Source organism: Nomascus leucogenys, chromosome 4, assembly GCF_006542625.1.
Source record: "Nomascus leucogenys isolate Asia chromosome 4, Asia_NLE_v1, whole genome shotgun sequence".
NCBI lineage: Eukaryota > Metazoa > Chordata > Mammalia > Primates > Hylobatidae > Nomascus > Nomascus leucogenys.
Window position 1 is genome coordinate 71,787,469 of NC_044384.1, and position 14,239 is coordinate 71,801,707.

The following is a 14,239-nucleotide window of genomic DNA, read 5'->3' on the forward strand; positions in this document are numbered from 1 at the left end:
TTAGGGAAATTCTGAAACTAGAATCTGCTAGTAAAGACATTCTAATTCTCTCTCAACTCTTTGCTCTTTTCATTCTAATCTTTCTAGGTAATTCACTTAGTGGTCTTATGAGGAGGAAGCTGGTGATCTATGCAAATATAACTCCCTCTGGAGTTACTGCTTCTCTTGTCAGGGATGACACTAGTTTTCAAATGAAGGTGGCTTACAGTAAGAAATTAAATTTTTACTTTAAGTTTATACTAGCTGTTTGCTAACTTCTGAACACTGGAAGTTATTTATCTGGTTTCAATGGCTGAGAAAACCAATTTAAAATTTATTGGCCAAGATGATATACACCTAGAACAACACTATCCAAGTATTCTTCATAAAGGAAAATCAATCATCAATTTTATTCTAAAATGACAAATAATACCAGCTTTTAAGACAATGTAGGCAAGTATTTTTGTTTTGTCTTGAATGTTCCAAATACCTTGAAGATATCTGTCAATAAATTAAGAATATTGCAAACAAGAAACAACCCAAATGACCAGCAACAGATGAAGAGATAAACTGCGATATATCCACACAATGGATTACTTCTCAATACAGATACAGACAACAACATGGATGAAATCTCAAAACAATTATAAAGAGTGAAAGAAGCCAAACCAAAAACAGTACATACCAGCTGGGCGCGGAGGCTCATACCTGTAATCCCAGCACTTTGGGAGGCCAAGGTGGGCGGATCACCAGGTCAGGAGTACAAGACTAGCCTGACCAACATGGTGAAACTCTGTCTCTACTAAAAATACAAAAATTAGCTGGGCGTGGTGGTGCGCACCTGTCATCCCAGCCAGTCAGGAGGCTGAGGCAGGAGAATTGCTTGAACCCAGGAGGTGGAGGTTGCAGTGAGCCGAGATCACGCCACTGCACTCCAGCCTGGGCGACAGAGCGAGACTCCATCTAAAAAAAAAAATAAACCCCCAAAAAACAGTATATACCATATGATTACATTTATATAAAATTCTAGAAAGTGCAAACTAATCTGTAGTCACAGAAAGCAGATGACTAATTGCCTGAAAACTGGGGAGGAGGGAGGCAGGAGGTAGGATCATAAAAAGGTATGAGGAAACTTTGGGTGTGATAAATAGGCTCATTATTTTGATTGTGGTGATGGTTTCATGGGTGAATATATATATATGTACAAAATATGTCAAAATTATCAAGTTATGCATTTTAAATATGTGCAGCTTATTGTATATTTATTATATCTCAATAAAAGTTAGAAAATAATGTGACAAACAATTAAAACCTAACATGGTCAAAAACAACCCATTCATATGATAATAGCATGATTTATCTAGCATTCTTAAACTAAAAAGTCAGAATCCTAAAATGTGCCTTCCCCCAATACCTGGACTTCAACAATCTTCCTTTTTTTTTTTTCTTTTTTTTTTTTTTTGAGACAGAGTCTCCCTCTGTCGCCCAGGCTGGAGTGCAATGGTGCAATCTCAGCTCACCTCAACCTCCGCCTCCCTGGTTCAAGCTATTCTCCTGCCTCAGCCTCCCAAGTAGGTGGGATTACAGGTGCACACCACCACGCCCGGCTAATTTTTGTATTTTTTAGTAGAGATGGCTGGTCATGTTGGCCAGGCTGGTCTCAAACTCCTGACCTCAGGTGATCCGCCCACCTCAGCCTCCCAAAGTGCTGGGATTACAGGTGTGAGCCACCACGCCTGTCCTTGGACTTCCACAATCTAACACACTCCACAACATTCACTGTCTGTCCCCAAGACTGTCATGTCTACCAACTCTAAGTTTTATATGACAGCAGGGATTTTTGGAGTCACTAGGATTTAGTACTATGCCTGAAAAACTGTAGATATTCAAAGTGTGTCACATGAATAAACCACATTATCTGTTTTACAAATCTGTCTTCTGTTTTACACTGAGTTTTATTGGGAGAGAGACCCCATATTGTTTATTCTGCATTCCCGGGGTCCTCACACAGATAACTGTTCCTTGGATAAATAAATGTACAACACTGTTAGTTTCACACTTAATCCTGAAAACATAGCTTAAACTTTAATTTATACACAAGAATATGTTAAGGCAGGGGTTTGCAACCCCCAGTCCACTGACTGGTACTGGTCTGTGGCCTGTTAGGAACTGAGCTACACAGCAAATGAGTGGTGGATGAGCAAGCACTATGCCTGAGCTCTGTCTCCTGTAAGATCAGCAGCGGCATTTGATTCTCAAAGGAGCACAAACCCTACTGTGAACTGCACATGTGAGGGATCTAGGTTGTATGCACCTTACGAGAATCTAATGCCTGATGATCTGAGGTGGAACAGTTTCATCTTGAAACCACCCCTCCACCCCCAATCCTTGAAATTGTCTTCCACAAAACCAGTCTCTGGTACCAAAAAGGTTGGGGACTGCTGTGTTAAGGTATTAACATAATTAGAAATATTAATATTTTAAAACACTAAAATTCTCAGAGACATTAGGGGTGGTTTTAATAAAACCAGAAAGCTTTTTAAAATGGGGAATCGATTATTTCCTCAAAGGTAAGACTAAGCATTCAAATTTATATATCAATTCATACTACAGTCCTTAATGACGAGTATTTTATTTTTTATTTTTTTGAGACAGGGTCTCACTCTGTTGACCAGGCTGGAGTGCAGCGGTGTGATCATAGTTCACTGCAGCCTCAACCTCCTGGGCTCAAGTGATCCTTCTAACTCAGCCTCCCAAGTAGCTGGGACCACAGGCACATGCCACCAGCCTGGCTAATTTTTTCATTATTATTATTTTTAGTAACAATAAAAATCCTCCTATTTTAGTGATAGGGTCTCACTACGTTGTCCAGGCTGGTCTTGAATTCCTAAGTTCCAGCAATCTTCCTGCCTTGGCCTCCCCAAGTGCTGGGATTACAGATGTGAGCTACCATGCCTGGCCAATAACTAGCATTTTAAAAAATATTATACAGGCTGGGCAAGGTGGCTCATGCCTGTAATCCCAGCACTTTGAGAGGCCCAGGTGGGAGGATCACATGAGGTCAGGAGTTTGAGACCAGCCTGGCCAACATGGTGAAACTCCGTCTCTACTAAAAATACAAAATTAGCCGGGCGTGGTGGCACATGCTTGTAGTCCTAGCTACTTGGGAGGCTGAGGCAGAAGAATCACTTGAACCCAGGAGGTGAGGGTTGCAGTACCCGGGAGGTGGGGGTTGCAGTGAGCTGAGATCGCACCATTGCACTGCAGCCTGAGCAACAGAATGAGACCCTGTCTCAAAAAAAAAAAAAAAATTATACCATTTCTTAGACAGTAAACAGATCAGAAAGCATTTCCAGCTCTTACCCAGTCAGCGTTTTTCAGCTCTTCCAAGTCTGTGCTAGATTCATCACTCTTTTCCATTTCTTGAATCTTCTTAAGATTCTACAGGTTAAAATAAAACAGGCATAAAAATTTCATTAAGTTACCTTCTCAAATTAAAATTCCTAACATATCTTCAGATAAGACATATATTCAAGTATCAGTGAAGGAGATATTACAGAATCTATTGCTCTGTAAACTCTAAGGCCAATTAAAATGGAACCCTGAGGGTCCATTTTACTGAGGATGGACTGAGACTGCTAACTCTAATTTCCTTTCAGGCCTTGCCAACACAACTTTTTTTTTTTTTTTTTTTTTTTTAACTTAAGCTCTCTTCTTTTCATCTCTACTACAAATCCATTACTCTAAACACCATCATATTTTGCCTGGGCTTCTGAAGCAATCTGATCCCGGATGCTCTCCTCTCCTCACCCCATGGCTGGTCTCTTTCATTGTCTACTTTCATTCTTCCTTTCAGATATCAGACTCAACAGAATCATCGATTCTTCAGAGAAGCCTTCCCTTCCTCCCTGAATAAGTCGAAATCCTCCTATTTTAAAATTTTATAGCACCATTATACCTCTACAGCTCTTATCAACATTGTAATTTTACACATATTAGTGCCTTCCCTCTAGGCTTCAGGAGGCAGAATCCCATCTTCAGAGGCCACACAAGCACTGTCACTTGCTGATGCTCAATATATATTTATCAAGTAATTTGATGCGTACATTTTAATTGATAAAAATGCCTCAAACTGCATCAATTCAACACTTGCAACTTTAAGAAAATCTTGGTTGCTAAAATACATTCACATATTAATTCTAAATTTATGATACAGCAGTTCTACTTACAGTAATTCGACCCTAATATATTTATTTTTTGCTGAGCTATGTGCCTGCCTGCACTTAAACTGAGTTTAAAAAAAATTTTTCCCCAATCCCCACGTTGATCGAAAGACTGTTTAAATGCACTGTATGAAATCTAGCTTGTTTTATATGAGAATAATGAATACTTAACTTTATTTATTTATTTATTTATTTATTTATTTATTTATTTGAGGCAGAATTTTGCTCTTGTTGCCCAGGCTGGAGTGCAATGGTGCAATCTCAGCTCACTATAACCTCTACCTCCCAGATTCAAGCGATTCTCCTGCCTCAGCCTCCCGAGTAGCTAGGAGTACAGGCATACGCCACCACGCCTGGCTAATTTTGTATTTTTAGTACAAACAGGATTTCTCCATGTCGGTCAGGCTGTTCTCAAACTCGTGACCTCAGGTGATCCACCCACTTCGGCCTCCCAAAGAGCTGGGATAACAGGCATGAGCCACTGCTCCTGGTCTGAAATATTTATTTTTAAGATTTATTTATTTATTTATTTTTAGAGACAGGGTCATCCTCTGTTGCTCAGGCTGGAGTGCAGTACTGCAATTACAGCTCGCTGCAGCCTCGACTTCCTGGGGCTCTAGTAATTCTCCCAGCTTAGCCTCCCAAGTAACTGGGACTACAAGTGTGTACCCCTATGCCTGGCTAATTTTTGTATTTTCTACAGATAGGGTCTCACTATATTGCCTGGGCTGGTGTCGAACTCCTCGGCTTGCGATCCCCCTGCCTCAGCCTCCCAAAGGGCTGGGATTATAGGCTTGAGTCACCACACCTTACCTCATCTCCTACTATTTCTTGCCACTGCAGCCTTATGGTATTTACACTGGCTGCCACCATCTTCCTAGAATGCTTTACATCTCAAATATCCAGACTGAATCACCTCACATCTGTTACACACTTGTGCAAACATCACCTTCTCAACGGGGTCTATCTTGACCAAATTCCAAGCCCCATCCCCAGCTACTAACAATTACTCTAGTTTACGTCTTTTTCCATAGCTCTTCCTACCTTTTAGTGGTCTATAGGATGTACTTATTTCATATGTTTACTGTCTACCACCTCCTGCTGGATTCAGACTTTAGGAAAGAAGAATTTTTTTTTTTTTTTGTATTTTGTTCACTGATGGGATTCACAAATCTCCAGAACAGCCTTGCATAGAATAGGTGCTTAGTAAATATTTCTTCATTAAGTAGATTAAGACACTTTCAACCATGCATGTTTAAATACTTAAACCTATTTAATAGCCCTTACCAAGTCAACTTTAGTAAGAGGAGGCTCAATCAGAGGGAGTAATATTCAGAGAAAAATCTGTTCTCCTCTAAATTCAGAATCCCCTAGGGAAGTTGGGGAGAGGTATCTTATCCGCCATGCCGAAACACATGCTCTGCGTTTTAGGAAAATAAATCTTCAACCCAGGCTCACATTACATTTAAGTGTCTCATTCAGCCAACAGGTGGATGAATAAATAGGTAAAATAAAATAGAAAAGAAAAAGAAATGCATTTCTAATACCGTACAGAAGAAAAGAAGTAATTATAGTATTAAACAGGTCAATAAGATTCAACCAGCATCAAATAAGCTGGTTTGGAACCTTAGCGCCTGAGAAAATCAAGTACGCATAAATGGACCAACCTTCTAACAACCCTCCTTGCCTTAGACATAATGGAATGTGGGGTGGGGCTGATGCATGCCCACTTGGAAACACGTTCTTTCTGCCATATTCTCCCTTGTCACCCAAAGGCTGATCCCACAGAAGCTGCTTACCCAGGAGCTTATATACCATAAAAATATGAAAAAAGCTGAAATCACGATGAATAAACTCATCTTTATAAGCCTATATATATATATTTTTAATTCCATACCAGGTGCAGTGACTCATGCCTATGATCCTAACATTTGAGGAAGCTGAGGCAGGAGGACTGCTTGAGGCCAGGAGTTGAAGACCAACCTGGGCAACACAGTAAGACCTTGTCTCTCCAAAAAAACCAAAAAATTAGCTGGGTATGGTGGCGCTTGCCTGTAGTCCCAGCTACTCAGGAGGCTGAGGTGGGAGAATCACTTCAGCCTGGGAGGTTGCGGCTACAAGTGAGCTAAGATCACACCACTGCACTCCAACCTAGGCGACAGAGAGAAACCCTGTCTCAAAAAAATAAAATAAAACAAAATATTAATAAAACAACAGATAAACACGACACGTTTTCCTGGAATTAATGTAATGAAAGCTGTGGTAAGCTGCCCTCTGTTTCAGGAACAACATCCTCTTCCACTAGTGACTAGAGATGTCTGCTAAAGGCTCGCTACTTAACCCTCCTCAGGAACTGCCCTCAGCCAAAGGAAGCTGCTTTGTCAAAGTAACATCCTCCCTAGAGTAACCTATATCCAGTCACTGGTCTGTGAGGAAGTACAAAGATCAGGCCTCCTTGCTTCAATTTGGGACATCTCCGAAGAACCATCCCCAGCTGCTGAGCTCCCTGTGGGATCGGCTGAGGCCTCTGCTGCATCTGCATCACATTTCAACATTTCCCTCTGCTCAATCCTGCTTTCCTTACCCCTTATAGGTGTTCCCAAAAGCATGCCCCAATAAAACCTCCTGAATTCAAATTTTACCCCTAGGAGTCTCCCAAGGAAATCCTAGGGGAGCTTAATCCACAGCATGAAACATTAAAAAAAATTACAACAGACATCTCAGACAAAACTTACATGAATTTGAAAGGTAAAATCCACTATTTCAAAGATATTTTAACTTGCACTAGACAAGCAAGTCTTCAGTGGACAGCATTAATTTTGTCGAGAAACCCTCCCTGCTCCTTCCTCTGATAAAGATCCTTCTGTTGAGAAATGCACCCCATACGGTTTGAGCAGGGCTGACCCAGTACCTCACTTCCTATTTACAAGCGTAAGAACATGACCTAGACCAGCCAGCACAGCCTATCTCCTGGCCACTGTGACTGGTTACTAAGTGGGTATATGACTTCAAATCCTCCTCTAAGACTTTTTTGCCCCAATTAACAGAAAAGATTTGCTGCCAGAGTTCTAAATTGATAAGAGTGTGAGAATAGGGCTGCAGATGGTAGTAAGAGACTGTCCTGGAAAGGGCTGCAGAGGAAAGGGAGGGAGCATGCCAGCCCTAATTACAGCCTTTGAGATTCTGGATCCAGCTATGCCTAAAACTAGCTGTACCCTTAGACTTCCCAATTATGTGAGCCAATACATCTCTCCCCTACTCTGCCCATGCTTATTTGAGTGGGTTTCTGTCATCTGCAACTGAAAGTTATGATTTAATATGTCCTTAATAGTCTACAAATATGAGTTCATGCTTTTATGTCTTAGGGGTACTTTGGTAGAATGGTGTGAGAAGCAGCGAAATATATTCAATCCAAACTCTTTTGCTTCAATGCCCACCAAAACAGGGCCCCTTTTCCACTCAACCTTAATTTTTACTATTCTCCGACACATCCCTGACTAAACGTAGTCAGGGGGGTGTCACTGTTAGGCCTGCCTACATCTCTACCTTTATTTGTGCTGTGATCAAATCCCTCACTCTTTGCCACTAAGAAAAACTATCTGTTCTTTATAACATTGAAGATAATTGAAATGGTCCAAGAATTTCACATTTGTTTTTCTGAACAATAGCACAAACTGTAGCTCAGATACTTTCCAGCTGCATGACTTTGGGCAAATTTTTTAATTGCTGTAATCCTGTTTGATTTTCTCATATATTAAAGTGCAAATAATAATAGCTATCTTTTGGATTTTATAGAATAAATATACCAGAAGAATACAGATGAAACACAGCATTCAGCTCAGACCATACTGAACATTCAGTTGGTATTAGTTATTATGTCAATGAATACCTATGAGGATTTTATTGTGAATACTTTTACTCCAACACAAAAATATTTTATCCTAAGTGAATTTGTTTTGCAAAATGATACCTCTCCTTAGCCTCTTCATCAAATCAAAATCCTGACTCAACAACAAATAAATGTAGATAGCTTAGAATCTATAAATACTGTAATCAAACAAGTTTGATCAAATATGTGGCTAGAAAGCTCAATTTTTCTAGTTAGCAGCAAAAACAAATGAGTTATTTGAAAGTAAATTACAGATTTTTCTTGTTTTAGATTCAAGCTGTCAATTATACTTTAGCTTCTGAATGATTTTTCTTTTTTTTGCTTGCAGAAATGTAATAACAGATGTCAACCTGTGCTTGAGATATGGTGAGAAAGTTCTAATTGGGAGAACCCACATGGCAATTACACTTCCCATTTCTGACATTACCATTCTCAAGCTGGCAATTAGAACTGCTCAATGCCAACATTTTCAGTTCCTGGCAACTTAAAAAACAAAATCTACTCTGTGAATCAGAAGTATGCCAAATGCTCAGAGAATAATTTTAATCCATTTGTGTAGGTTCAACATCAGCTCACATATAAGTATCCCTTTACTAATTAAATCCTTCTTATTCACATATATGTTCACATATCAAAATAATAATAAAGTATTTTTTATGACAGCATTTTAATGATCACCATTTCCACCATTTAAACTATCTTATTTCCCTATGTCATGTGTACATGTTTTCAGTTAGAAATTTTTAAATGTATTATAATAAGGAATATATTTCAAAACTTCCTTGAACAAACTTTTAATTAATTGTTGAGACTGAGTCTCACTCTGTTGACCAGGCTGGAGCAGTGGTGTGATCATGGCTCACTGCAGCCTCAACTTCCTGGGCTCAAGCAATCCTTTCACCTCAGCCTCCTGAGCAGGAGAGACTACAGGCATGTACCACCACGCCTGGCTAATTTTTGTACTTTTAGTAGAGACAGGGTTTTGCCATGTTAGCCAGGCTGATCTTGAACTCCTGGGCTCAGTGGTCCGCCCGTCTTGGACTTCCAAAGTGCTGGGATTATAGGCGTGAGCAACCATACTGGGCAACAAACATTTTTAATAACTCAGTTAAAATATGCTAATGTAGGCCAGGTATGATGGCTCACAACTTTAATCCCAGCACTTTGGGAGGCTGCGGCAGAAGGACTGCCTGAAACTGGGTGTTGGAAGTGCAGTGAGCTGTGATTGCATCACTGCATTCCAGTCTGGGCAAAAGAGCAAGACCCTGTCTCACAAAAAAAAAAAAGAAAAAAAGAAAAGAAAAGAAAAAGAAAGAAAGAAAAAAGCAACAAATTACTGCCAGGCACAGTGGCTCATGCCTGTAGTCTCAACTACTCGGGAGGCTGAGGTAGGAGGATTGCTTGAGGCCAGGAGGCAGAGGTTAGAGTGAGCTGAGATTGCATCACTGCATGAGATTACCCCAGCATAGGTGACAGAGCCAGACCCTGTCTCAAAACAAAAACAAAGACAAAACAAAAAAAAACAAAGAAATTACTTACATAAAGACTATTAAATACATTTCATGACTGACATTATTTCACAATATTGTCTATAATAAATTAAAAAATGAATATCAGCCACGCACATTATGAGCCATGACTTTTTAATTCAAATATATTTTATCTGAAAAGAGGGAAAGAAGATTTTATCATATTGACTAGTCCCAAATTAACATTTCAGAAATTAGGGTACAAAAACCCAGTAAAAAGTTAAAGCAGTTGTTCTGATAATTGGAAGTCTCCCATGCAGTTAATGGATAAGTACTAAAGAATATGATTTATATTTGTGTCAAGCTTTATGGAGCATTCTTAAAGATACAACACGCTTCTCCTCCCTGAGGGGTGGATGGTGGCCAAATAACAACTATAGCAATTATGAAAAAAGTCAAGAGCATTTTATTGAATAAAAAATGTAAAATGTTAACATAAACTATAAATTGATATTCTGTACCACTTAAGTCGAATTTATATGGTTCACTACAGAAATTAGAAAAACTATAGATAAAGTCATAAAAATGAAAGCAATTCATTTCTAGGTTCTAGGAAAGGAACTCCTAGAATTCCTCTATTCTTCCAGTATTTTTTGTACCCATACACACATACGTGCGCACACACGCACGCGCGCGCACACACACACTCTCTGTCTCTCTCTCTCTAACAAATGTCTCTGCTCTACATAGCTGGACTGACATTATCTGCTAATACACATCCACCTTTTCTGTTTTTATACTCATCAGCTCTTCACACCTATAGAAATGCAGTGATGGTGATAAAAATGACCATTAAAATATCACAGACAATATTTACAAATTATATCACAGTTATTTTCCTAATAAATAAAGACAAATTAATAAGACCAATGGCTCATTAGAAAAATGAACAAAGGAAATGAACAAGCAATTTATAAATGATTCTTAAGTATATGAAGATATCTGATCTCATTTATAGTAAGACAAATGCAAATTAAAATTGTTAAGATACTAATTTTCACTTATCACTGTGAAAACACATTGTGAAAATGTAGGAGAATAGACAGCCTCACACATTGCTAAGGACAGTATCAACTACTAAACCTCTAGGAAGGACAATATTGTAATATTTTATAAAAATTATAAATGCACATTTCCTTTGGCCTAGCAAGTCTACTTCTAGGAATTTACCTTACAGTTATGTTCACACTCAAGAAAAATAGGTTAAAAATTACCCACGACACCACTGTTTGTAATAGAAAAAGAATGGAAATTACTTAGTAGCTGTCAATATAGGACTAGTTAAACTCATTACGGCATACCCACAAAATAGATTATAAAGGCCTACAGACGTGAAAACTATTTACTGATCTGAAATGATCTCTAAGACATATAATTAAATAAAAAAGGAAAGTTTAAAAGTGAAAAAAGGAAGAAAATACTGATATGCACTTGTTATACATAAAATCTCTCTGCAAAGATAAAAAAGAAATTAATAATATTTGTTGCCTATATATAGGGAGAGTGTGAGTAGGAGACAAAAATAGAAGGGTACAATTTAATGTAATATTTTTACAACTCCTGGGTTTTGAACCATGTGAAATTTTTTGTTAAAAATAAATTAAGTTTTAAAAGATGCAGGATCTGAAAGGTGGCAGAGTTCTTCCATGAGCTTTCAGTAAAATATTCTTGTGAAACATTTTAACAGGGAGAGCAGCGCTAAGAGCAATGACAGGAGGGCAGAGAGAGATTTACTCCTCACTGATGAGACACCAGTGCTCGGCATGTTACCAACACTCACAACAAAAATAACAAATCAAACAGAAAAAAGACAGACAGCAGCAAGGACCCTGAACATTACAAATGATGAATGATCTCATTAAAACGAACACATGGCACACTTACAAAAAGACATCTGGTGGTGGATTTTCTGTCAAAAAGTGGTATGTTCACCACTTGGAGGGATATAAACCTATTTTAGGTCTAGAAAGAAACTTCCAGCCAACTTAAATGCCAGAATTTTATTATTGGAGGTGTTGGCATGAGGTGAGGCATAGGCAAGGAATATGAGAAAGCTGATTAAAATACCCTTCAATCTGCAAATGAGACAGACGTCTTGGGGCTTTGTCTTTGCAAGCCTATTCAAGCAGAAAATAAGCTGAAGTCATGTCACAAACAGGTGGCCCAGTGTGAGTTAGTTAACATGCAATTGGCCCTATGACACCGGTGGATTTGGCTACTGGCTTGATAAGAGATTGCGAGGTGGAAAATACTTACATTTGATTTTTCAACCAATTTACAGACTATAAAATGTGGCTATAAGATTTTAAAAACAGACAAAACCATTTCATAACAGCCTAGTCATTTTAAAAAACACTGTTTTCCCCCAGCAAAAGAAGATACTTTATATACATGTATACAGTTTTTCATTTCAGGTAAAATATTTTTTAGTTTTATTTAAGATAAACTGAGCTCGATAATTTCATCAAGTTATGATTTCTTGCATAGGGCTAACTGAAATAATATATGTACAGGCATATCTCATTTTACTGCCTTTCGCTTTGTTGTACATAGCAGATCCTTTTTTTTTTTTTTGACACAATTTTACTCTGTGGGGTGCAGTGGCACGTGATCTCAGCTCACTGCAACCTCTGCCTCCCAGGTTCAAGGGATCCTCATGCCGCAGCCTCCCGAGTAGCTGGGATTATAGGCGCGCACCACCACACCTGGCTAATTTTTCTAGTATTAGTAGAGATGGGGTTTCATCATGTCAGCTAGGCTGGTCTCGAACTCCTGACCTCAAGTGATCTCCCCACCTCAGCCTCCCAAGGTGCTGGGATTACAGATGTGAGCCACCCCACACCTGGCCAGATATTGTGTTTTTACAAATTGAAGGTTTGCAGCAACCCTGAGTTCGGCAAATCTATTGGTGCCATTTTTCCTAGAGTATGTGCTCACTTTGTGTCTTTCTGTCACATTTTGGTAATTCTCACAATATTTCATTTTTTAAAAATTAAATCTGTTATGGAGATCTGTGAGGAGTGAACTTTGATGTTACTATTGTCATTGCTTTGGGGTGCTCATGACAGTGTCCATGTAAGACAACAAACCTAATTGATAAATGTGTGTGTTCTGACTGCTCCGTTCACTGGCCATTCCCCCATCTCTCTCCCTCTCCTGGGGCCTCCCTATTCCGTGAGACACAATGATGATTTAATTAGGCCAATTAATAACCCCACAATGGCCTTGATGTGTTCAAGTGAAAGGAAGAGTCACAAGTCTCTCACTTTAAATCAAAAGCTAGAAATGATTAAGTTTGGTGAGGAAGGATGTCAAAAGCAAAGATGGGCTGAAAGCTAGGCTCCGTGCACCAAACAGCCAGGTTGTGAATGCAAAGGACAAGCTCTTAAAGGAAATTAAAAGTGCTACTCCAGTGAACACGAATGATAAGAAGGCAAAACAGCCTTAATTCCTGATATAAAGTTTTAGTGGTCTGGATAGAAGATCAAACCAGTCACAACATTCCCTTAAACCAAAACTTAATCCTAAGCAGGGCCCAAACTCTTCAATTCTATAAAGGCTGAAAAAGGTGAAGAAGCTGCAGGAGGAAAGTTTGAAGCTAGCAGAGATAGGTTCATTAGGTTTAAGAAAAAAAGTTGTCACCGCTCGATAAAAGTGCAAGGTGAAGCAACAAGTGCTGAATGTAGAAGCTGCAGTAAGTTATCAAGAAGATGTAGCTAACTGATGAAGGTAGCTACATTAAACAACATATTTTCAATGTAGATGAAACAATTTAATATTGGAAGAAGATGCCATCTGGGACTTTCATAGCTAGAGAGAAATCAGTGCTTGGCTTCAAAGCTTCAAAGGACAGGGTGACTCTCTTGTTAGGGGCCAATGTGGGTGATGAAGTTGAAGTCAATGCTAATTTACCATTCTGAAAATCTTAGGGCCCTTAAGAATTATGTTAACTCTACTCTGTGTGTGCTCTATAAATGGAACAACAAAGACTGGATGGCAGCACATCTGTTTACAGCAAAAAAGATTCCTTTCAAAATATTACCACTCATTGACAATGCATTTGGTCACCCAAAAGCTCTGACAGAAATATACAAGATTAATGTTGTTTTCATGCCTGCTAACACATCTATTGTACAGCCCCATGGACCAAGGAATAATTTTTACTTGCAAGTCTTATTTAAGAACTACATTTTGTAAGGCTATAACTGTCATAGACAGTGATTCCTCTGATGAGTTTGGGCAAAGCACATTGAAAACCTTCAGGAAAGGATTCCTCATTCTAGATGCCATTAAGAACACTGGTGATTCATGAAAGGAGGTCAAAATGCAACATCAACAGGAGTTTCAAAGAAGTTGATTCCAACCCTCACGGATGACTTTGAGGGGATCAAGACTTCAGTGGAGGAAGTAACTGCTGATGTGGTGGAAACAGCCAAGAGAATAAGAAGTGGAGCCTGAAGATGTGCCTGAATTACTGCAATCTCATGAGAAAACTTGAACTAATGAGGAGTTGTCTCTTATGGATGAGCAAGGAAAGTAGTCTACTGACATGGAATCGACTCCTGGTGACGATGCTGTGCACATTATTGACATGACAACAAAAGATTTCAAAAATTATA

General features: G+C 39.0%; 1 protein-coding gene across 4 annotated transcripts in view; it reads right to left on the bottom strand.

The window, feature by feature from the left end:
• The window catches only part of SPIRE1 (spire type actin nucleation factor 1), a 222,721-nt gene that overhangs the window by 66,693 nt on the left and 141,789 nt on the right, over positions 1-14,239 (bottom strand). For all 4 annotated transcript variants that reach the window (XM_030810796.1, XM_030810795.1, XM_030810794.1 and 1 more), the window contains exon 5: positions 3,343-3,420. In XM_030810796.1, coding sequence (XP_030666656.1) covers positions 3,343-3,420 — 78 coding nt within the window. The remainder of the gene's footprint in view (positions 1-3,342; positions 3,421-14,239) is intronic.